At 35.8% G+C, this 25,567-nt stretch overlaps 2 protein-coding genes and 1 pseudogene across 2 annotated transcripts in view; 1 reads left to right on the top strand and 2 right to left on the bottom strand.

Annotated features, from left to right (window-relative positions):
• LOC132096170 (uncharacterized) lies at nt 1–11,950 on the bottom strand. The gene is made up of 10 exons (XM_059501400.1): nt 11,718–11,950; nt 11,186–11,280; nt 10,991–11,041; nt 10,405–10,786; nt 10,115–10,294; nt 1,461–1,811; nt 979–1,338; nt 543–659; nt 420–460; nt 1–185 (listed from the first exon to the last, which is right to left on the bottom strand). The coding sequence occupies exons 1-10, from the start codon at nt 11,830–11,832 to the stop codon at nt 60–62; spliced, it is 1,818 nt and encodes a 605-aa protein (XP_059357383.1). The 5' UTR covers nt 11,833–11,950; the 3' UTR covers nt 1–59.
• The window catches only part of LOC132096628 (serine/threonine-protein kinase pim-2-like), a 25,284-nt gene continuing 9,107 nt past the window's right edge, over nt 9,391–25,567 (bottom strand). The window contains exon 8 of the mRNA XM_059502099.1: nt 9,391–9,518. The gene's annotated coding sequence lies outside the window, so the exon portion shown is untranslated. The remainder of the gene's footprint in view (nt 9,519–25,567) is intronic.
• LOC132096174 (uncharacterized) lies at nt 18,273–19,024 on the top strand (annotated as a pseudogene).

Below are 25,567 nucleotides of genomic sequence, written 5' to 3' on the forward strand. Positions count from 1 at the left end.
ATTTATGTACTGGCACATTTGGATCATTAAAGTACAGAAAACAGGTTCAGGTTCTTCTGTTAAGACCTGATCCGTGAATAGACATCGGTATGCTGGGAAATGTTGTGTTGTTTAGCACCTCTAGAGGGACGTGGTTTACTGCTGAAACTCACAGATGTGTAAGTCAATACATCTGTACCTCCAACCTAATAAAGAAAGATTCTTGATCATTTCAAACATTTCTGTTGGTAAAGCATCTGTTCATAATTTGATGCATATTTTTAAGGAAGGTAAACTTAAAAAAATAAATTAAAAAAATGTACACTGAAAATGTTAGAAAACATACGTAATGGTTGTTCAGTGCATTCAAGAAACTTTGGAAATGGCATCAAAATTACATCAAATTTATCACTATAAAAATAAAAACTGTGAGGATTTACCTGAATACTTTCAGCTGTCTCTTGATAATGTGATCTGTTGACTGACACAAAGTAAATGTTTCAAAAGAGCTTCATAGTTTTTCAAATAAAACTAGGAATTTGATTTAAAGTAAAACATAATACCTGATGAGCTGCCTCGGTCTTTCCATTGCACAGTCACGAGGAAGATCATTATTATCATAGAAATGATGTTTGATGACACCAATAGTAGAAACAAAGGACTAGTTGTCAACTTGCTATCTGCAAAAAAATCAAATAAATCAAATAAATAAAAATCATCTGTTTAAACATAAAAATACTTTAAAAAACTAAATATATCTATATAAAATGAAAATCTTGATAACTTAAAAAAAATGCTATTTAGTTTGGAAAATTAATTTGTATTACTTTTTTATACCAAAGTTATATACAAACTATTAGAGTGATGTAGTAAAAAAAGTAAAGTAAAAAAAAAAAATGTTTTATGTAATTAAACATTTTGTTATTTATGTTTTGTCAAAAGGCATAAAAATAATACCGACACGATTAAATATTTTTTTAAACGGGTTTAAGGCTTTACCGGGTGTTGAGCTGAATTCCAGATTAGTTCCAATTCCAAACATGATCTTGCCGCACACGAGAACAGCACAGTAATAAGTACCAGCATCAGAAAGGCTGAGGTTCCTCTTTGTAAGGGTGTGAACGCAGGATTGTTTAGCAGAATCATTTTTACAGATCTCTCCATGTTTCCTCACATCTCCATCAGTGTAAATGATGACAGGACTGGATTCTTCTGCAGCCTCTCTGAACCAGTAAGCATGGTGTCCTCCTTCACATTTCTCATCTACCGTTTGGACTCTACATGTGAGCGTAATGTTGTCTCCAATGTGAACTTTATCTGAAATAGGATTCTGCAGAACCATTGTTGAGTTGTGCTCTTCTTTAAAGCAAAACAAAAAGCAATTTAAAAGAAGTATTTTATAACTTTTATAGTCTCTTCATTAGAGACAATATTTATTATTTTTAGCATAAATATTACATGTAATGAAAGTTCAAACATACCGTACAGCATCAAAAATGTTCCAGGTCCAAAAGACAGTTCTCCTAAAGTTATCACTCCACAAAAGTATGTTGCTATATCTTCCTTTTTTGTCAAGGAAATATTTAAATGATAAATGCCTTTGCCTGTAGTTACATTAAAACGACCATCATTATATCCATCAGTAAATTCAACCTTCGTCAGGTAAATGTAACTTTTTGAAATGATTTGAAGCTTCATTCCTATCTCCTGCTTGTACCACATCATATTGTTAAAATCTTTATTGGGTAAGTAGCACTCAATAGTGACATTATTACCCAGTTTAGAGGCTTGCAAACGTCTTGGCTGCTCAATGCCTTGTGCCGCAACGCAACCTGAATTGAAAAAGCAGTAAAATGTGTTACACAAACCTTACATGTAAAATTTGTTTTAGGACTGCTTTGAATAACTGTCTGATAATAAAAAAAATGATCACATTTAACATTAATAAATAATTTGTCTTAACTAGATAATTCTATTCATTAAGCACAGTAAAATATATGTCAGTTGTACTTACAAACAAAGGTAAGGAGTAAAACTCTGCTCATGTTGCTTTGATTTTCTAGAAAAGAGTAATAGATGCACGATCTAAGTGACTAAATCAAATGGAAACTGATCCTGGATGTGATTGGTTATGCTCATATATTCTCATGTCAAATTCAAATGTCATTGGATGTAGGTTTTAGGTGTAAGGTGACACTCTCACATGCAAAGGAAATGTATCTTCTTCTTATGAACACCAAACAAAAAAAAAAGACACAAAAAAAAGATCTTTAGAAATCTGTAAAGTGGAAAATTTTAAATTGCCGCATTAAGTAATGAATAACGTTTTGATGTCTAATTGTCCAATGATCAGTTTTTCTCTTTGAAGTACTTGTTGCTTTTTAATTGTACATTTTGAATTAATTTAAAATAACTTGGGGAAAAACTAAATGAATTAAGTATGTGCCTTAACCGGTTAAAAACCACAGCATCTCTATGTGAGGGGTTGATGCTTGGCCTGTGTAGATGAGGTTACTAGGCTTTGTAGGCTGTGTAGAGCCTAATCAAGCTTTTTTTTACATTTGATTTTTTTTCTGTTTACATTTACACAAGAAGTAGAGCTGGAGTGCTGTATTGTTCCACATGTCCTTGTCCATGGTGCTGAATCATGTTAAAGGTGCCATGTGCAAAAATTGAGCTAAAAATATTTAAAAAATTACCTACACGCATCAAAAGTATGAGAAGAAATAAGGGTGATGTCATAAAAAAAATGTAAAGTTATAGTGCTATAGAGATATCAACCTTAATTAGCAGTAGCATTACTAGCCCCGGCCCGACAGGTGTCGTAATACCAGTTTCGGCCATGGGAGGCGGTATGCGGGCAACATAACCACCAGCCAACCTGCAATACACGAATAACTCGCACGGCTTGTGGGCGTAATCTAACCTGATGTCAATCAAGCGGAAGGATGGTTGAAGCCCTTGGCAAGAGACCACCACCACTAATGTTAGCGATGGCTAACCGTAGCTGCGTTTGATAATTAGCTAGCTATAACTTACCCATATTTTTATATCATAAGTAACCTGCTCTGTCTAGTCTGTTGGTCTCCGTGTCCTCTTTGCTTCGTGGTTTTTCTGTACGTGAGAAAATTGTGTGGCGTGAAAGCGTGTGAAAAGAGTCAATTGCGTGTGTCTCACGGTGAATGCTTGAGAGTTGGCAGTGGTTACGTTGGTTGGCGCTAGCTTGGTCAACATCAGCTGTCTGATGTTGACCAATGATGTTGACAGAATGCTGTCTGTCAAATTAATTTAATTCAAATAATGTGTATATACAACTCAATGTAATATGAACAAAACGAATATGAACATATTCACTGGTAAAGGTGAAGGGGAGTAGCTTGAAGATGTCATGTTTCAAAATCACTTGACATCACCCAACGTTCCTCTGGAGGCAAAACGTCCTCTTATAGCAGCGGTTCTCAATTCCAGTCCTCGCGCCCCACTGCTCTGCATATTTTGCACGTTTCTCTTTGTTAACACACCTGATTCAGATAATCAGCTCGTTAGAAATGAACTCCGTGCATGAACTGTTTTTCAAATGTTCATTGCTCCCTACTCTCTGAGCAGGGGAAATCTGTTGAAGTTTACCTCACATCGAAACATTCATTCACTGATTTGTGCTGTGCAGCGTCTTTAAACATGGACAACTGTGACATCATACCTCCTGTAAATCAATACAATTTAAATTCACGTCTTGCACACTTCAATGCACTTTGATTGGAACATATAGCTACGTTCACTTCGAACTGGAATCATGGCTGAATATCCTGTGATGTCCACTTCGCAGGGCACTTATGTTCGAATAGAACAAATGTCTGAAGCTCTAAGAGAAACGTTCAAAATGTGCAGAGCAGTGGGGCGCGAGATCTGCAATTGAGAACCGCTGTCTTATAGGCTTCGGCTATGCTCTAGTGTTGTTGTGAAGGTAGGGGCGGAGCATAGAGACTATGCTGTTTCTCGTTTGTTACTCTAGAGTAGACCAATTCACTTTATTGAGGCATACTGCCCCCATCTGGTATGGAATGTGGAGTATGACTTGATTTTTTTGCCAGATATGACAGATGGCACCTTTAACTGAGTTTATGGCTTCAACAAAATAATGCTTCAGTAGTTATGTATGTTAAATTTATAACCACAATGCTATAAATTCCAGTAACAGAAAATAAGACCAATACTGTATAGTGACTGTGTTTAGTGTTCATGTGCCTCAAATGGTAGAGCATTGTGTTAGCAGCACAAGGTTGTTGGTTCGATTCCCAGGAAACACATGAGAGGAAAAAAATGTTAGTCTTAATGCACTGTAAGTCGCTTTGGATAAAAGCGTATGCTAAATGCATAAATTATTTTATTTATTTATTTACACTGAAGCTGAGATGTAATGATGGAGATTCAAATCAATCAAAGATTCTAATCACAAAGATATACAGAAAAAGACTGAGATAAGGGAATCATTGGGCCTTAAAGTCACTATGAGATCAAACTTTCCCATTTTTTATAGAATATGGCTGTGTTCATTATAAATTATTCATACTTGCACATTACATTTTTAATTAAGATATTAAACTATAAAGAGTAATCAAATGAAATTTGGCAATTTTTAATGAGCCAACTACATATCAAAATTGAACTTATTTAAGACCATGCAATACAACCTCAAAATGTATGTTTGATTGATTGTCTCAAATCAAAAATCCTCAGTAATATTGTCTTTGGTCATGTAATTCACACACTTAACAGCAAATATACTAGACAAATGTGCTTGTTTCGTGTGTTTTAGTTTAAAAGGTTATGCATTGCTAAGTGTTTGTATGAAACATTTGACCCTATTGCTTTTCAAAAAGTTATAAAAAAAATAAACAAAAGAAAAAAATATATAATGTGTACAATTTAAGGTAAAAAAGTTAGATGTGATTTAGGGTTAATTGTGAATTTTTAAAAGTTCTATGATGTTAGCATAGATAATTTCATCTTGTATAGGTAATGAAATTATTTGCATTGTTTTGGTGCATTGTTTTGATGTTTTTACTGTAAAACAGACCATTTGTTGACATTTCGCCTTAAAGGTATGAGGACAATTGTCATACTTCTAAAAGTAACAGTTTTTACACTACACTTAAGCTGGTATGGAAACTTCTGACCACAGAAATGTGAACTCTACTGGGGGCTTTCTAAATGCTTTTTTCTATTTTCATTCTTACAGGCTGGTTGCAAACTGAGAAATAGGTTGGGCTCAAAGTCCAAAACCACAAGTGCAAGTTGCATCAAGCCTGTGCAAACTACAAACAACAGATCAGTTGCTCACATTTCTTTTGTACACAAAGGTCTTTTTGTTCCTCTAAATGTAAGGTAGGTTTATTAGCATGAGTGCAATCCATATATCACATTTTATTCCTGCTTAGCAGCTCTGGTCTCACAATTGATTCAGGAGGAAATTTTCACTTGTTGCTTTTGAATATTTAATCATAGATGTTTATTAAAATTGCTTTCCACCTGCTATTTTCGTCCAGAAAATTACAAAATCTTAATTTAAAAGTCTTATAATTCATATGTAATGTTTGTCATTATATACAGTGTCCACAGTTAATGTTGTTAATATACACAAATCCCAACTACAAAATTGATTTGTTCTCACATTATTTTAGACAGCTTTGTAGCTCAGTTCTGTTATTTCCATAACTGTCAATGTTCGTTGTGAAGAAGGAGGAGCGTTTGTTAAAATCTCGTGAGAATTTTGCTTGGTAGATGATGTGGTTTTGCTGCTGTGAAAGAGGGTAAATCTTGTGGTTGGAACATCTAAAAATTGATACACAAACATTCAAAAGCAAATAGCACAAGCTATTGTGTAACTTTTTAAGTATAATCTAAACTTTCTGTTCTGATTCTAATTTATGTGCAAAAATTACACATAATAGTAAATGTATAAATGCATTTTATACTAACCAACAGACTTGTTTTAAGCCTTTTCTGTTTCCTGAATTATGCTGATACTTTTGTAATGTATTTTAATTGAACAAGTTATTACTATTACTAATGTAAATAACATGCTAGGTTCAATGCATAAGTTGGTCCGTTGATGTTCACCTCAGCAAAGCTCAATCCCCTCTGAACATCTACTTCCTCTTCTTGACTCTACAGGAAATGCTTAAATTGTCTCCGCCTACTTAAATAGGTCTCACATCTTTTCCCTATACAGAAGATTACTCCTCTTCTTTGAGACTCAAGGTTAGTGCTGCTAAAGTTGATTAATCTGTATTATTTTTATTATTTCATTTCAAATTATTAATTTCACACTTCTCTGAATGTCAGCTAGTTGAATCTGAGTTTTTTACAGGATAGCTCATAATGTAAGTGATCATATTTTTCTCCTGACTGAGCTTCATAACCCAGATTTAAAAGTCCCAACTCCTTTTTGATGAGTGTCATAAATCAGTATGTCTGATATGTTCACCGATATATAAGGCTGTTGTGCTCATGGGCCATTCCCCACTGCACATGATTTCCAAAAGTGGAATTCGTCTGGAGGTGACGATCAACAATTAGACTTTTGGGAACCAAACAGGTTCACTGAAGAGTGTGACATTGTAAGAAGATCTGATGCTATACCGCATAATCCTCTGTGCTCTTGGTCTCTGCCATTCTACTCTATGGACCTCTTTGAGCCCATTTTGGTGTTTCAGAATTAAATGCCCTGAACTACTGCAGACAGAACTACATTGACCTGGTGAGTCTAAGATCTCAGATGAATATGGAAGAGTTGATGAATAACTCCTAACATCCCAGACAGCTTATGTGCGGACTGGTCCGCATTATATGTCTGGTCATTGGTTCTGGGTCAGTGGTAATTATCTTCAATATACGTAAAGCCTGGTCTGCAGAGGGGGGACGCCCTGCTAGAAATCTCCACTGTGGAGCTCTGTATAGGAGGAGGAATGTTTGGCAACCAAAAGATTGTCAGAAGACACTCAATTTTGTCTGCATTAGGAATCCATAAATGTTCTTCATATCACAAATCTTACATATTGTCCATATGTTCAAATTTTGCAAATATTTGCAGTCACATATAATGGCTTAATTTATAAGCAGCAATAAACTTGACTCTCTTGAATGATTACCTATTGAAATTAAGAGTTTTTACTAATAATTTGAAATGATCGGTTGTTTCCTCTGTCTCAACGTAGATTTGTATTGGCTGATTATGGTTTCTGTAAACATTTGTTAATCAAATACACAACTGACGCTGACTGGTCTGTGCCTTTTTATTTATTTATTCAAAATAAAATAAAATGGAGATGATTAAAATAGAGATGATATGGGTCTTATCTCTAGGGTTACCTACTTCACATAGTTGTGTCCAGTGTTTCTACATTTTTCACGTACATGTTATAAAGGCTTTCATTCATGTTGATGACAACAAAATGGCAATTGATTTACAGTTGAGATACAGGTTGAAATGCAATATATATATATATATATATATATATATATATATATATATATATATATATATATAAAACGAGTCAATCTATTGTTCGTTATCTGGCTCGGCTCTGTGTTCATCTTCAGTTCTCTCTTCACAGCAGTTCAGTCAGTGTACTGTTTCAGTACATGCATTACTCCGGGATATTGGTTTGTTTGAACTCAGAGGGAGTGTCAGCAACATTAAAAAAAGTTAACAGCTCAAGTCATTTGTGGATTAATGCGTATTGGAGACACGAACCGATTAAAACGATTCATTTCGATTTGGTGAACTGGTTCAAAAAGATCCGGTTACATCGAATGATTCGTTCGCGAACCGGATATCACAAACTGATTTGTTTTGAACTCTCTCTCACAACAGACACGGAAGAGAAGACAATGCTGAATAAAGTCGTAGTTTTTGCTATTTTGGACCAAAATGTACTTTCGATGCTTCAAAAAAATCTAACTGACCCTCTGATGTCACATGGACTACTTTGATGTTTTTCTTACCTTTCTGGACATGGACAGTATACCGTACACACAGCTTCAATGGAGGGACTGAGAGCTCTCGGACTAAATCTAAAATATCTTAAACTGTGTTCCAAAGATAAATGGGTTTGGAACAACATGAGGGTAAATTATTAATGACATAATTTTGCTATTTGGGTGAACTAACCCTTTAACCCCTGTCTGTAACCATAGTCACAGTGAGTGAAGTAAATATAATTTTTTATATTACAACGTGTGAGTAATCAGTGCTGCCAAGTTCGTGATTTTTTCTTCCATTGGAAGAGAAAACTTTGGGGGGACTTAATAGAGGAAGAAGAACTTTGGGGTAAAACGTGAATGGGATAGTTTGGAATAGAATGGGAATGATTGCTTTACAGACCTGGAAACCCTAACAAATCAAATCTACCAAAAGTATTTGAATCCAAACTGTGGACTGATGGAGAAACTTAAAGGGATGTATGTATGTTTTTGACCCTTCTAAATCCAAAAAATAACATATGTTTGTATATATTTAGGAAACATATTATGTTTACATAGCTGCTACATGAAATAAAATAAACATTACCTAAAATGTAAAAGGTTGTGGGTTCAATACCCAACGAACACACATACTGGTAAAAAAAATTGTGTAGCCTGAATGCACTAAGCCGCTTTGGATAAAAGTGTCTGCTAAATGCGTAAATGTAAAATAAAATAACACTAAAAATAAATTTTTTTAACATAACTTTTTACTTAAGCCAGTAGCCAAGGCAACTAAAATAACTGAAAATGGACAATATAAAAAAACAATAAAAAATATTATACAATAAGTATAATATACAATAATATACAATAACACAGAACGAAAAAGTTATGCTACCACTACATATAAATCAGTACATGCTACTTTATTATTCATTTATCTATTTACACGTGTGTGTGTGTGTGTGTGTGTGTGTGTGTGAGAATGGTCCATATATTTTTTATAATTTTATTTTTTTGCAAAAAATTCCGCCAAATAATATTAGTAAAAATGTCAAGACAAACAGATATTATTTTTATCATTTTTATTAAATATATTTTTATAAGATTTAATTTTTTATAAAGCCTTTTATTTCTTCCTAATAACATATTCCTTTTAAAACAGCCAAACTATGCTTTAAAAACAAAGCTAAAACTATGGTTTAAAACAAAGCCAAACTGTGATTTTAGAACAAAGCTAAAACTATGCTTTTAAAACAAAGCCAAACTGTGATTTTAAAACAAAGCTAAAACTATGCTTTTAAAACAAAGCCAAACTGTGATTTTAAAACAAAGCTAAAACTATGCTTTTAAAACAAATCACTTTATGGCTCTGAGTCTGATCAAAGTCCTTTCAGGCAAGTCGTGCCACTCGGGCGCCATCTTGGCAACGCCTCCGAATGGTTCTGAACTCTGGGGTGCTCCGAGCTCTCTGATTCTTTAGTAGTGGGCTCACATGAGGGCTTGAGTTTCCAATTTCCATCAGCATGTGAATTCATAGTGCTTTTTCACTGGAAGGTGTGTGTCCAACCCTAGGAAAGAGAAAGTCAGAGGATTCTTCACACTGACTGTCTTCACTCAGGTCTTTCTTCTAGTCGTCATATATTATAGTATAACAAGATTGTTAAAAGGAACTCACTTCACTGATCATATTTTAAATCTACATCATATATGATTCAGAGTTGAAGATGACAGCACAGATGTAGTTTCCTACTCTCGTCTGTTACACTGGCTCAACTCTGAAACCAATGCTGTTTCAATCCTCTGACTCTTCTAGATCCACTGTTTTACACCAGTCATGCAGCAAGATCTGCTCGAGAGTCAGCCGTTCAGTTGGATCACGGTTTAGGCACTGGACGATCAGATCACGGCATTCTGTTTTCAGGAGAGAGCTGGTTAGTCGTGATCATGTGACTAATGTTAGCATGCACAAAACAGCTGAAACGTGGTTAATTTAAGGTTAAGGGAATTTACAATTATTAGAAACATAACTCTGAACACATAATTCTAACCTCTAACATCAGTTGGTAAGTACTAAAGTCTGTGTTTTAGACAGGACATTCTCTACCAATGTTTGTTAATTCTGTGCAGAAGCTGTATGTGTGTGTTGTCAGTGCTATTCTCTCACCTTTGGATAAATCTGGGTTTTCAAACCTAATTTCAGCTTGTGTGATTTCAGTTATATTGCAAAATGGAGAACACGTGTTCACCATCTCATACAACAACACTCCTAGAGCCCAGACGTTTGTAGAGATGGCGTAGAATCTGCCACAGGTGAAGAGCTCAGGTGGGAAGTAAGCCTGTATTCCTGTAAGCAAGACATGTTCAGCATTGAGCAATTCTTATAAGAATCACATGATCAGTAATAAGTCACTAAATACTGGTTTCCACACTCTGTTACACAAAATGCCAGCTCACCTCTATATTGACTGCGATCATAGCCATTACTACTAATAAGATGACCACAGCCAAAGTCTATTAACTTGAGCTCCAAAGTGTGTTTTCTCAACAGGATATTGTCTGGATGAATATCATTATGAAAAACACCGCACTCAATGCAGTGCTGTACTGCTTGCACCGCCTGACACATGATGAGCCGTGCTGTTGTCTCATTCATGTTAGGGTTATTGTTGATGAAGTCCAATAAGCTCTCGCAGGGATCCGGATTCTCCATCACGAGAGTGAATACTTGAGGGTGCTCAAACCACTCATATAGTTGGATGACATAGGGGCTTATGGGTCCTTGCCTCATCGTTAGCATCAGCGCAACTTCAGTAATGAGAGGTTTGGGATGTACAGTCTACAGAAAAGATGCGACAAAAGGTTAGTTTGGTAAAAGAATATCTATCATTTTTAAATGTACTGTACTTTACATTGCTTTGAACTTTGTTGATTTAATAAACGGAGTCAAAGTTGAATTCATGCTTAATGTTACGTACAAGTGAATTAACTACAGTAATCAGCACTTAAACGACTAAATACATATTATGTTTTGCCAGCTTACAGTTTGAAGATAATGATCCCGTACAGTTTTTTTAATACGTTTGATGGCAACCTGCAAAAGGTAAAAAAACACAGTTGAGCATATTGAACACCTAACCTTAACCTAACCATGAAGAACTGAGTATTTAAGATTAAAATCTTTAGGTTCCCTCAAATTTTTTTCAGATTCTAGTGTAAGAGCAAAATGTTCTTCTACCTTTTTGCCATCGGAAATACGGATTCCCTCATACACTTTGCCATAGCCTCCTTCTCCAATAATATTTTGCACTATATAGCGAGTGCTAATGGATTCTGAAGAAAAGAAAAACACATACTGTACAAAAGAACACATTATATATTGTATTATATAAATATATTATACAGTGTGTTATACATTATAAAAGCTGGCTAGATCATTTTAAGTTGCATAAAATGCTTAAAGCAGTATAATGAGTTATTTTTTTCTACTTCAAGATTGGTAATAACTTACAAAGTAATGTGCATAAAAAAAAAATTCAAATTGAAATAAAATAATAAACTAGGCTTACTGCTAGATGGTTAATTCATACAATTGGTGCCTTGTGACCATAAACAATATTAATATAGAAAAAATAAATAAGGCACAAACTAACAGCAGATGCCAGCTAACTGCAAATTAACTTCAGTATAAGCATATTTCAAATAAACTTATTTGAAACCAGTTTATTACTTCAATTACATGAATCTTGTTATAATGATCACAGATTTACCATTAGTTGGGACGCAGTCTGAAGGCTCTGGGACAGGTGACAGCTCAGGATCATCCAGTTCTGGTGGAGGCACAAAAGGCTCCACTTTGTTCTGGCAGCAGAAAGGCTTTTTCATAGCCTTCCACACGCTCTTGAAGAAAGAGTGGATTCTTCTCCTCTTCCTATGTTCTTCTGTACCCTTTTTTGTAACTAATATCAACAAATTTAATATCAGCTATTGGAGATCTAGCTACACGGATGTCCCCTGTTTGTAATGCAATTTTATTCTCACCTGAAGCCTCCAGTTTCGGTCTGTCTGTACTGCCCTCAGAGATGACGTTAGGTGTAGAGTCATCTAATCTGGATGCTGTCTTTAGGTTCAGGCAAGCTGAAGCCCTTACTGGCTCAACAAGCACTTCACCTGGAAGTGTAAAGCTGGACTGCTCTGGGCAGCCATCCGAACTGGATAAAGCGGCATCGCTCCACCCTTCCAGGCAAGGTGTAGAGTTGTCAAACTGTGGGTCCTGCTGTGGTAGACGGTCCACTGTGTTCTTGGAGCAGATGGGAAGCTTCACAGCCTTAGGTACTTTCTTGAAGAAAGATGAAATTATGTTCTTCTTACTCTTGCTGGCATGCTTTTCTGAAACTAAGAAAAACAAATAGAAAATACTATTAGTGGCAAATATGACCCAGTGTTATCATCATTAACTAAAACTAAAACATTTTTAATTCCCTTGGCAACTAACGTTAACTGAAATAGGTTGAAGCACTAAAAAAACTGAAGAAAAAAAAACTGAAACTTGAACTCTTGGTGTTAATGGAATAAAATGGAATAATTTATATTTGCAAATAGATAGATCTACATTATTTCATGAATATTTCTTACATTTCTATTTCCATTTTTATATTTTGTGCATTTTTAAATTGTAAAAATCACAAGTCGACCACTAGTGTTAATTACCAGCAAAAATCAAATACAGTAGCCTGTGCTCTCCAAAGCTCGAGAGCAAATTACAGAAACAATACAAAAATAACTCCAAGCCCCACTATAACTCATCTAGGCCTATTGCTTTCCTGAATTTGTGAGATGTGTGTTAATCAGAGTTGAACAGTTTCAAACATATTTCTAAACTCACCTGTTGAGCTCTTCTCCACAGGAGGGGCCTCCATGACACTCAGCTGGCTCTCTACACTCTCCTCAGACACTGACGATAATCTTGAAGACATATTGTCCGGTGAAAATGTATCAAAATTTATTGCAAATTCACTCAGAAAATTAGCGTCTGTACACATATGATACTCCTACCAGCATTTGAATCCTCAGAAAGATTCAGCGATATCGCGGCTGCTGTGTGACGTCATGGAAATGGAACGCAATTTGCATAATGGATTTGAGAGAAGGAGCGCGATGTGATGTGCATTTTTTAAACATTAGGCTTGTTTGAGATGCATTTGTTTTGGGTGCTGTTGGAGTGAAATAAACGCAGTCAAGACTGACAAATTCTTACCTCTCCAAGTGGGACAAATCAACGAGATCAAAGGCAGATATCGCGTTATTCACACTCACGTACTGTGTTGCTAATATACATAATATAATTTCAGTTCTGTTGCTTTTATATGTAAATAAATATGACGATCAAGACACTCAAAGTGCTTGCTATTTGATTCCATACGAAAAGTGTATTTATCATACATTTTTAGTTTTTTAAAGAAATATGACAACAATCACATATCTCATGAGCTCGCACTGTCACCGTGTTTGGGAACGTTCATGCATAATTTAAATATACAACCAGGGATTTAAATTGTTTAAATTTATTACTCGGGGGCTCGACATTAACGCCAAACAAGTAAGTTAACCATGTTGGGGGAAAAACGAATCGGTTGAGTCAAAGTTTCATTAACCCATAAACATAATGAATCAGCTGTTTGAACAATTTGCTTGAATGAACAACTCAAATCACTCTTTTAACGCTCAGTACTTGCACCTACTGTTGTTTTAGTTTAGTTTAAAAGTATAATTTCCACCATCATTTTTTTGTTTGAATATTCAAAAAAATAAATAAAATAAAATCCCATTATTAGGATTGGACAGTGAGAGCAGAACAAACATGTCACATGTTTTAAACTCAACAAAATGGTAAATATTAAGAGCATGCTCACAGATAAAAACAACAGCATTGGATGAAGTGGAATAGAATCCTGAACAGGCCTCAAATATAGGCCCTTGCCCTACCCTGTCAGATTTTGCTACTTCCTATTTAAACAGTGGGTATAGTACAATTCGATAACGAATAATGCTACCTGTAAAATGATAGTTTATTAATGTCTACACCTATCACAACCCTAAACCTACCCTTACAGAAATGCAAATACATTAAATAATTGCTTTTTAGAATGAAAAAGAGCACAATATTGATGTGCGCATACACAGTAAACCCTGGTAGGACAATCTGACAGGTAGGATAAAATATCAGAATTACCGGCCCGAGTCTGACCCAAACAAAAAAATCAAATTGTAAATACAAATTAAAGTGTAAATACATGTAGCAAATTTATCCTTGTGTCACAGCTGACGGCGTTACGGTGACTCGGAGAGACACAGAGGAGACAAACTGTTGAATAAAGTAATTATTTTCACATAGAAAATGTATTCTCATCTCTTCATAACGTTACGGTTGAACCACTAATGGCAGATTCTGACGAACGATGTCTTTCATACTTTTTCTGGACTTTGACAGTGTAATTTACTTGGCAGTGAATGAGACAATCACAATCGTTTATTAACATCTTAGTGGCCTAGTGGTTAGAGAGTTTGACTCCTAACCCTAGGGTTGTGGGCAGTGGTGGAAGGAGTACTGAAAATTTGTACTTGAGTACAAGTACTGTTACATTGATGAAATAATACTCAATTAAAAGTTAAAGTACTGCTGTCAAAACAGTACTTAAGTAAGAGTAAAAAGTACTCCTCTCAAAAAATACTCAGAGTACAAGTTACTAGTTACTTTTTAGCTGGCGATATTTAATTACCAAAAAATATGAATATCAAAGATCTATGTGGATGGATAATGGATGGATAAAATAATTATCTTATTGACAAAGTATGTTAATTAGTGGTCTTGATACAGGGATTTCTAACTTCAATACCTTGGTTGGATAGGAGTGGTTAAAGGGGTCCTATTATGCTCTTTTACAATGTCTTGAATTTGTTTTGGGGGTGTACTAGAACATGCTCCCATGCGTGTTTTGGGGGTGTACTAGAAAGTGAAAGTGACGTGACATTCTCAGAATTCTCATGGTGACCCATACTCAGAATTTGTGCTCTGCATTTAACCCATCCGAAATGCACACACACAGAGCAGTGAACACACACACACACACACTGTGAGCACACACCCGGAGCAGTGGGCAGCCATTTATGCTGCGGCGCCCGGGGAGCAGTTGGGGGTTCAATGCCTTGCTCAAGGGCACCTAAGTCATGGTTTTGAAGGTTGAGAGAGAACTGTACATGCACTCCCCCCACCCACAATTCCTGCCAGCCCAGGACTCGAACTCACAACCTTTCGATTGGGAGTCCGACTCTCTAACCATTAGGCCACGACTTCCCTTTAACCTTTTAAGGTTTAACCTTCCCTTCCCTTTTAAGAACATGCTCCCATGCGTGTTTTGGGGGTGTACTAGAATATGCTCCCATGCGTGTTTTGGGGTTGTACTAGAACATGCTCCCCTGCTTGGTGGTTTCGAAAAACATACACACTACACACTGACTAAAATTCAAAAAGTGAAAAAGCATAATATAATATGCTCTGCCAGACGTGCACAGTAGTGTGCACAGCAAATTACGCTTAGCTTAAATACGTAATATTAATGAAATAGTGTTAATAAATGGCTGCTGAGATAGTATTCTCAAGTGAAATGAGTAGAGGCTTGGACCCGGAAACAGCAGTCCTTACGCCATACTTATCAAGAGGATTCTCCCAAGCCATCAAGATTCAAGATTCAAGATTTTTATTCGTCACATACAAAATTATATATAGCATATATAACCAGCAGTGAAATGTGAGTCAGGTCCACTCCATGGACAGTGCAATTATTAAAGAAAACAACACAGATGAAAATATACATAAATATAGCTATGTAAGAATGAAATAAAAGTAAACAATAAAAATATAAGAATAAAATATAAAAAAGATGTATATTGTAGAATTAAATATAGAACGCAAAATAATGTGCATGAAAGTAAACTGTAGTCTTAAAAATTAAGATACACAGGGATGTACAATGTGCATACTATACTGTATTGACACAATTTAATCCAGTAAAAAAGAGAAATAATTTCTACTTGAAAAGCACGGAGAGATTGCGACGTCACACAGTCTGCGCTCAAGCAGTTCATTTAAGTTAGGCCTATTTGAGAGCTCGCATCCATTTTTCTGCGATTACATGACTGTGTACTTATGTTACAATAAAGCGCTTGCCACATTTGCGTGGGAATGATTATAATAATGTGGAATATCTGCAATCCCGCGCAGACATTCAGACTGTAATTGACAAGAGACGGATGACTGTCAAACAAAATAAATTTGCCAGCCAAACAATTGAAAACATAATCATTTATATCCCCTAATTATAATGGCTGCTAAGCCCATGGAGGAACATTAAAGTGTTTTATTTCTTAGCTTTGCAAACTACATGGGGACAAATTTGCATATACTGTTTTCCAGAAATCACTTCACTGACTAGGTTTCATTTAATGTTGCTCTTTTTCTTCCAGAACATTTGCATTTGGTTGTTCAGTGCCTTAGTTTTTGTAGGTTTCTTTTGTTTGTTTTTTGGTCTAAAACAACAACAACCTTTATCACTGAGCACGCACAAAGGTAGCACTGTGTGCACAGCTTTTTAATCTATCATATTTCAGAATTTGTGCTGTTAAACAAAGTTTATCCAGGATTTTGGTCTTGCTAAACCACATGTTTGTCTACTTGAAAATATGCATGGTTTTGGTTTTGTGTACACATTATTCCCATATTTGCATATAATGTGAGTGGATGTTTCTTCCAGCAGCACATAAAATTTGTTTACCCTTTTTAGAATTATTACATAATTATTAAACATTTCACTGGGCAAAGGAAAAATACACAAACAAAGATCACCATCAATTAATCTTGTATGACAATAAAATAAATCCTTATCACAACATTACCTCTGTCTAGTAGAAGGGACTATAATCTATATTTTACTGTTTATAATATTTAATTTTGTACTAATATATTTAATCTGGTTCATATTTTGGGGAAATATTTACAGTAACATAATGGCTGGCTGATTTATTTTGCATAAGATTAAAACATCCACATGACTGAATCTCCTAGACTCTCCAGACTGCTTACCTATTGAAAATACCTCATTTGAATAGATCAGTTGTTTTCTTTGTATCAGAAGTGTGTCAAGCTGTCATGACTGACAAGCTGGTGTTTTGAGCCGTTTTCATTTTGGACTAAAATAGTCTCAGTAGAAAACATGTGAGCTTGAACATTACTTGCAATTACTGCACACACACCACCATATTACTGGGTTGTGTAATGTACTTAAAAGTATTAAGGTTTGCTTTCATATGCTAATAGAGAATATCATGAGGTGTATATTTTTGAATGTGGGTTTAGGCAGGGGTACACTGAGATTTTGGTGGAGAGTTGTGTGAGAGTGTCATATGTCTGTGTAATAGACACAGTCAACCCTGGAGCTCCATCTCTTGGTTGCAACTAATATACCAGGTCATGACCCTCAGTAAAATGTTACAGAATCTTGCTTTGTGATGGACATAACAATTTATCGACCTGATAATCATTCCGCCCAACCCCGATGTGGACTGAATCCGTACTAAATGTTTGACAATGTGTCTGATTCCACAGAGAAAAACACAAACATTGGAAGACTCATGATCTGATTATTTTATAAGCGACCATCCTGTTCAGTAAATCAAATACTTTGGGCCAGGGTTGCCAGGCTTTTACAAGAAATCCCACCCAATCTATATTTTTATATAGCATATATAAAATATCCATGATGTGGCAAACAACTGCGGAGGTTCTGTCAATGTAATAATAATTCCATTGCTTTATTCTAAATGTATTTTTCTTTCTTTACAATGTAAAACAAGTGTTACTGGAATCATCTAGGAACCTGAATAGTAACTATTAAATTCACTACAATTAAAATTCTTATAAAATATTACATAATAAACAATCATTTATTTATTTATGTATTTCATTGATTATTATGTCAAATCAGAATGTTGTGCTCTTAACGTAACTTTGTTTTTTTTGTTTTGTTTTTTAGCCAGAGGTGCATGACCTGTTTTCTTTACTATCCAAATATTTGCAATGATGCATGATTCATTTAAACATTTGCAACACAAACACTTCAAGGATGTGATCTTCTTATTGGCAAGTTCCATTACAGCTTTTTTTATTGGTCTCTTATTTAAAAAAGAAAAAAATATATTTAAGAAATGCTGTAATATCATCATAGTTGAGTGCACATTTAGGCATTACTGTGTAAATCGTCCATACAGAAATGAAGGCTGCAGTCACTTTGTTCTTACTTTTGAGTCTTTTTGGGCTGAACCTCAGTGCCCATTGAATCCACTATTTTGTGGGGGAAAGAATTACTTGTAACGATGCACAGAAATACTGCAGAGAGTACTACGATGAACTTTCCACCATCAGTAAAGAACAGGCAGAAAACCTCTCCACTTGTACAGATTCTGTGTATCATTTTAACTGGGTTGGACTATACAGAAGTTTTAACAACAGAAAAATGGATTTGGTCCGGAGGTGAGAGGCAACCAATTGACAACTGGGATAGCGAACAACCAGATTATTATTCTGAAAATTGTGGTGGGTTAAAAATATCCACTTTCTAAACTGCACAACATTCCATGCTCTGAGACTCTATCTTTTTACTGTATGAAGGTCTTCAGCCCAGTTTTGGTTCATCAGAATAAGACGTGGGATGAAGCTGTGGACTATTGCAGAAAAGAGTACACTGATCTGGCAAGTCTAAGTTCTGGGGCAATTATGGCAGAGGTGATAAATTACACTACAACATCCCAGACAGCTTATGTGTGGACTGGTCTGCGCTTTATGGCTGGTCATTGGTTTTGGGTCAGTGGTGATGATCTTCAATATAAAGCCTGGTCTGAGGAGGAAGAGACCCAGGGTCCAGCTGGAAATCTGCGCAGTGAAGCTCTGGATAGAGAAGAGAAGATTTGGAAACCCACAGACTGTGAGGAAAGACATAATTTTGTCTGCCTTGACAAACCATAAAAGTTGTTAAAATATATCCATTCTGATACACTATGCAGCTTGGTATATACAGCATGTAAGCTCAATCATTGATTAAAGACATATGTTCTTACAAATGTTTTGTGTATTGCAATTACTGTACAAAAAATATATTTTTTGTTCATATACTATATACTAGTTTTTAATCTGACACATTAGCCATAGAGTCATCATATATTTTGACTTATTTAACAATATATTAGTTAAACTGAAATCTTTTCTGGGGTTGATGAGACATGGTTAAGTTTATATTTAGATTAGTTAGTTTATGAATTTACTGTTATATTTACTCTAAAATCAGATTTACACAGGTATAGCTTGTGATAATGGCATAATTTGTTTTTATTTATTTATTTAGTTTAATGGACCTTTTGTTAGCATTTTACTTATGGTTAACTTTGTTACTTTGGCAAATATACTGTTTTTAATGTGTGCATATCATTTGTAAGAAATAATTTTATAATACTCCTGATGTCACTTTTTGTTTTAGATAATGTGGTGTCGTCTGCCAGTTCTCCGAAGAATCACACTCAGTCAGGGATTTTTCTCTCAGAAGAAAAGACTTTATTTTACAGAAGATAAAGCCGAGAGTCCTTGCAAGGAGATCTCCCGAATGTTATTTGGTATCCCCTTATATACACTAAATGGGGCGGTTCCACATAGTCAAACTTTTCCTTATGATTACAATTTTAATACCTCCCTAGAGAGGAGAGGCCCCCTGCTTGATTTATTCTAAACAAAGGCCCTGTATGTATGTCTGACCATATGTTTCTCCTCAGTTTTGTACATTCCAGCACGTAGCTTTCTATTACCTATAAGATTATAATGGAGTAATAACTAGCAACAAAAATGGCTAGATTCACATTGATTATATACTTGTTTAATTAAAATCTTACTAATAAAAATCTTCCACATATTCTCCCCTTTGAGACTTAATAAGTCTCACATTTTTCTTATCCAGAGTGCTACTTCATAATCCAGTCATATTAGTTACACTACCTAGTGACTAAATAAGTCACATTGTATTATCACCAGTGACTAGATTATGAAATTCCACTCTGAGGGATTACTGGACCAAACATCTCTCTCCTTTTTTGACGAGGAGGGAGTAAAAGATCCAGTCTCCCTATTTCCTTCTGTAATAGTACACAATGTTATAAGCGTGAGCGTGCAATTGGTTCAGCATTTGCCTGTGGTTATCACAGTTATGTATAAAAGGCATAAAATACATACATTACATCAATAATTGAATATCACAGGATTATAAAAGTTGATCTTCAGCTCAGATACCTTATGTATGGTAGAGAGCCTCCCTGGGCCGAAGTTAAACTGGCACTTGTATCCAGGGAATGGTTCACCTTTAGACATCTTCATCATTCTCGTTAGAGTCAATAGAACTATCGTCAAAAGTTTGCTCATTTAAGTTCAGTTTGTTTAGCCATCCTTCATAATATTCCTCCAGACTCCTTTCAGTGATCCTTTGTTGATTATTAGGGACTTTTATCACTTCCATTTGCTTAACAGTAGCATTGACGATTAATGATCTTAATAAAGGTAATACACAGCAAAATAATAATCCTCCTATTAATATTGCAACTCCTAAAAACATTCCTAGTTTAATAAACCACGCTCCCCATGCTCCAAATTTCACATCAATCCAATCCCAAATGTGTTGGTCTCTTCCGGCATTTGCTGTAACTTCATTTCTTAATTTTTTAATTTTTGTCATAACTTCACTGAAAGCTCCTCCAGGGGCGGTGTTATTTGGGATAAATGTACAACATTGATCTCCAAACATAACACAAACTCCTCCCTTGTCTGCCAAGAGCCAATTAAGAGCCTGTCTGTTTTGCCATGTCATTCTACTTGTTGCATGCACTTGGTCGCCTAATAAGGTTAACACCTCATCAGTATAATTAATGAATCTTTGTTGATTATAATAAATATAATTAATCCACTCTGTATTTTTGTTTGGTGTGATCCACACCAGGATTGACTCAAAACCTCCTTTTATTTCATTCCTTGCCTTAAATTTATTAGGAATTCCTCTTGGCTGTCCAATTGAGTCTAAATATACATTGGGATCTGCCTCATATCCTCTTTTAGTTCTATTGTCTTTCTTGTTCGTGCTCTGTTCTGTTCCCCATTGTGCCATGCTAACTTCTTGAAGTAATCGTACTCTTACACATATACCTTTCCATCCAACTGGTAAAGAAGGCAATAATATTTCACTTCTGCAGATCCAAAAGAAATCTGCTATTACTAATGATTGGTCTTCATAAATCTCTATTGGGGGTAAGGCTATAGTTTGATTTTCACATTTTTCAGGTGCTATCTTATTTCCTTTTGTTGTTCCGAATGCTAAAAGTTCTGGAGCTCTAGCAGGAACTCCTGATTTCCAAGAATTTTTCTTATCTATATACCAAATAATAGCACATCTTCCTTTGAATTTACCCACATCTTGGGTTCCTTTTGGTTTATGGAAACACTCATATTCTTGTTTATAATCTATGCTATACCATTTTGGAATCTCTACTTTTTGTTTTTCAATTTTTATATTTTGACCGATATCTGAATACTGACACCAGGATCCCCAGAGTGGTCTGAAGAAATAATCTGTTAATTTAGGATTTCCTAAAAATCCTAGGCATTCAGCAATACAATATGGCCTGGTAAAATCTGTTAAATGACAAAAGTTTCTCCCAAACTGGGCACAGTTTCGGTAGTCATATGGATTTGGTATGGCTATTACTTTGTTTAACGGAGATTTGGATTACAGCAAGCAATTTTCTTTTCCTGTTTCTTTAGCTGTAAAGGCTGCCCATTTATACCATTCATTATTTTAGGCTGTATCCCATAATGCATCAATTTGACTAATGTCTTCATCACCTTGAACATCATAATCAATGTCTCTACGAATTTTGATTATCATTGGTTCTGTTGAGTTGATTACATTGTCACTTTTGTTCAAAGGTTGAAAAGTCAATGGAAGGGAAGTCAGGTTGCTTTCTATCGGTTGAGTTTGAGTCTGCATTATGAGATGCATTAGGCATAGGATGGTCTTCAGACATGTTGTCAGACTTATTCTCTGTCCTCTCCAGTTTGTCTGACAGGAGGAAAGAAGCTCCTTGTGTATCTTTTGGGGAGCTCTCGTCAGTTTGCACTTCATCATGTGTCTCTGATTTTTCCTCATTGCTCTCTCCTGCATGGTCTGGTTGACTGTTTTCCTTTCTTTCTGCCTTTCCTGTGGGAACTCTAGTACAGTGGTTTAGATGATAACAGGTTGTGCTTCCTTCCACTTGGACTGCTGTTGGAGTAGCTCTCACCACTGTGTAGGGTCCTTCTCTCCTGGGCTCATTCCATTTTCTCCGGAATACCCTCAGATAAACTTAGTCCCCTGGAACAACTGGACAGGCAGTCTCCGATTCCTCTCTGGGCTCTTTTCTTTTTTCCTGTAAATAGATAGCTTTATGTATTGCAGTTAATTTCTTCATATAAGAACGAAGTTCCATTTGTAATTGTTCTAGAGGCGGTCCTTTATAGGGACCTCTACAATATGGCACAGGCATGGGTCGACCCGTAAGCATTTCATGCGGTGTTAAATGCGTGTTCCTGTTAGTTTGCATGCGATAACTCATTAGTGCGAGCGGTAATGCATCAATCCAATTAAGTTTAGTACTTTCACATATTTTGTTTATTTTGGCCTTGATAACTCCATTAACCCTCTCCACTGACCCTTGTGATTGAGGTCTATAAACGCATCCTAGTCTCTGTTTTATTCTTAATTGTTCCAATACTTGTTTCACAGTTTTTTGTATGAATGCTGACCCATTATCTGAACTTATTTCTGATGGAATTCCAAATCTAGGAATTACCTCTCTTGTTAGAAATTTTATTACCGTTCCTGCTCCTAGATCTGCGGATGGTACTGCCTCCACCCATCTGCTAAACCTGTCTATGATAACCAGCATGTATCTTTTGCCTTGTACACGCTTTATCATATCCACATAATCGCATACAAGATGTTTAAAGGGGCCTTCAGGTGTTGGAATATGGCCTATTGGTGTCACTATGCCTTTTCTTACATTGTATTTAGCACATACTTCACATGTGGACAAAAATTCATCCACCATTGCATATAAATAAGGAGACCAATATCCTTGCTGTTTAATTTTTCTTACTACTTCTCCCCTTGCACAATGGTCAAAACCATGTGCATCTGTAATAAGAATATTCAACAGTGAAGTAGGTGCAACAATGTGTCCTTCATGTGTACGCCAGATGTCCTGTAAGTCTTTTTTAGCTCCCCTTTGATGCCACATTGATTGTTCATAGGGGCCTGCTTGTTGTTGAATTCGAATAATGTCATCCAATTGAGGATGAGGTTCGATAAGCACAACAGGTGCTAATACTGCTACCTGACATCCTGAAGCTTTTTTAGCTTCTAAATCTGCTGCATTGTTTCCTTTAATGACATAGTCATTTCCCTTCTTGTGTGCTTGACATTTGATTATTGCTAGTCATTTTGGTAGCATCATAGCAGAAATCAATTGCCCTATTTGTTCACTATGTTGGATGGGAGTCCCATCACTCTTTTTGAAACCTCTTTGTTTCCACACTGCTCCGAATAGATGACATACACCATGAGCATATGCTGAATCTGTAAAAATGTTAGCAGTTTGTCCTTTTGCTAACTGACATGCAGTTGTGAGAGCTTTTAATTCTGCTAATTGAGCAGAGCATGGCTGTACACAATGTTGTGATATTACAGATTCATATTCTTTTTTGTTTTTCTTCACTACTGAATATCCTGTATGATTTCCTTCGTGATCCCTAAAGCTAGAACCATCTACGAAGTAAGTAACTTCTGCTTCAGAAATAGGTGTTGATTCAAGATCTGGTCGTAATCTAGTAAATGCCAAGGACTCATTCACACACTCATGAGGTTCTCCTTCAAAAGCCAAAGGAATTAATTCAGCTGGATTAACTGTCTGGCATCTTTTAATGGTAACATCTGTATATGTGAGTAATGAGGAGTAGGTTAGAATTCGAGCTTGTGTCAAAACAAATTTCCCTTGTTCTATTAATTCCACAACTTTGTGATGGGTATATATAGTCACTGGGTACCCCATAGTTATTGTGGATGCTTTTTCATAAGCATAATACACTGCAGACCCTGTTGGTAACATGGTGGGTATCCCTGGGCTACATTGTCTAACTTTGTGCTGTAGTATGCTATAGGCTGTTTTTTCCTTCCACTACAGGTCTCTTGCATCAATACAGCTGATGCATAACCATCAACTCTGTTTGCCACATATAGATGAAACATTTTATCATATTCTGCCATTCCCAGGGCAGGGGCCTGTTGTAATTCTTTTTTTATTGCTTCAAATGCTAGTAAGGCATCTGTGTTCCATTTTAATGGATTGCTTAAATGTTGTAATCCTGCTTGTTTCATCATTTCTCTCAAAGGCCCTGTCTTTACTGCATAGTCTTCTATCCAGTCGGCACTAAAGCCAGTCATTCCTAGAAAAGTCATCATTTGTCCTACTGTCTGAGGTAACGGTGTTTTACTTATACCTTCTAACTGAGCTGGAGCTATAGCTCGTGTGCCAAATGCAATTAATCTTCCCAAGTATTCCACTTGAGGCTGGCAATACTGCAATTTGTTTTTAGACACCTTGTGTCCTCCTTGTGCTAATTTTGTCAACACTTTAATTGAATCTTTGTGACATTGTTCTAGTGAGGTAGAACAGATAATTAAATCATCCATGTATTGTAATAGTGTACCGTCTATTACGAGGTCTTCTAAGTCAGCCTTAAGAATCTTGTTGAATATATGTGGTGAATGTTTATATCCCTGAGGAATTCTAGAATATGTATATTGTTTATTTCCAAATGTAAATGCAAATAGATATCTACTCTCTTCTGCAAGCGGTACACTGAAGTAGGCAGAGCAAAGATCAATTACAGTAAAGTATTTGGCATCAGGAGGGACATTTGTCAGTAAAGTGTGCGGGTTTGGTACCTCAGCTGGTATATCTTCCGTTATTTCATTTATTTATCGTAAATCATGAACAAGTCGCCATCTGTTTTTGTCTGATTTGATTACAGGCATAATTGGAGTGTTACAGTAACTAGTAGTTTCTATCAATACTCCTGCCTTCACTAAGCCTTCAATTGTGTCTTTTATTCCTGCTTCAGCATCTGCCCGTAAAGGATATTGTGCTTTTCTAGGTAGACGTGCATTTGGCTTAAGTTGAACTCTTACTGGATTTGCTGATTTTATTAATCCAATATCTGTGTCATGCTGAGACCATAGTTCAGTTGGTACCTGACACTCCATTTCCTTAAATAATTCAGTCTCAGTTGTGTTTATTAACTCAGATGCTGTAGTCATCTGTGTCTCTTTCTTTTGGCTGATAACTACTTCCTGTGGAATTCCCAGCAAACTGGTTGCACACAAAATTTTGATGTAATTTTTGTCAGCTGAATGAAAAATTAATGGGTTTTCTGTTGATTCCC

The sequence above is a fragment of the Carassius carassius genome, chromosome 2 (assembly GCF_963082965.1).
Source record: "Carassius carassius chromosome 2, fCarCar2.1, whole genome shotgun sequence".
Taxonomy (NCBI): Eukaryota; Metazoa; Chordata; class Actinopteri; order Cypriniformes; family Cyprinidae; genus Carassius; species Carassius carassius.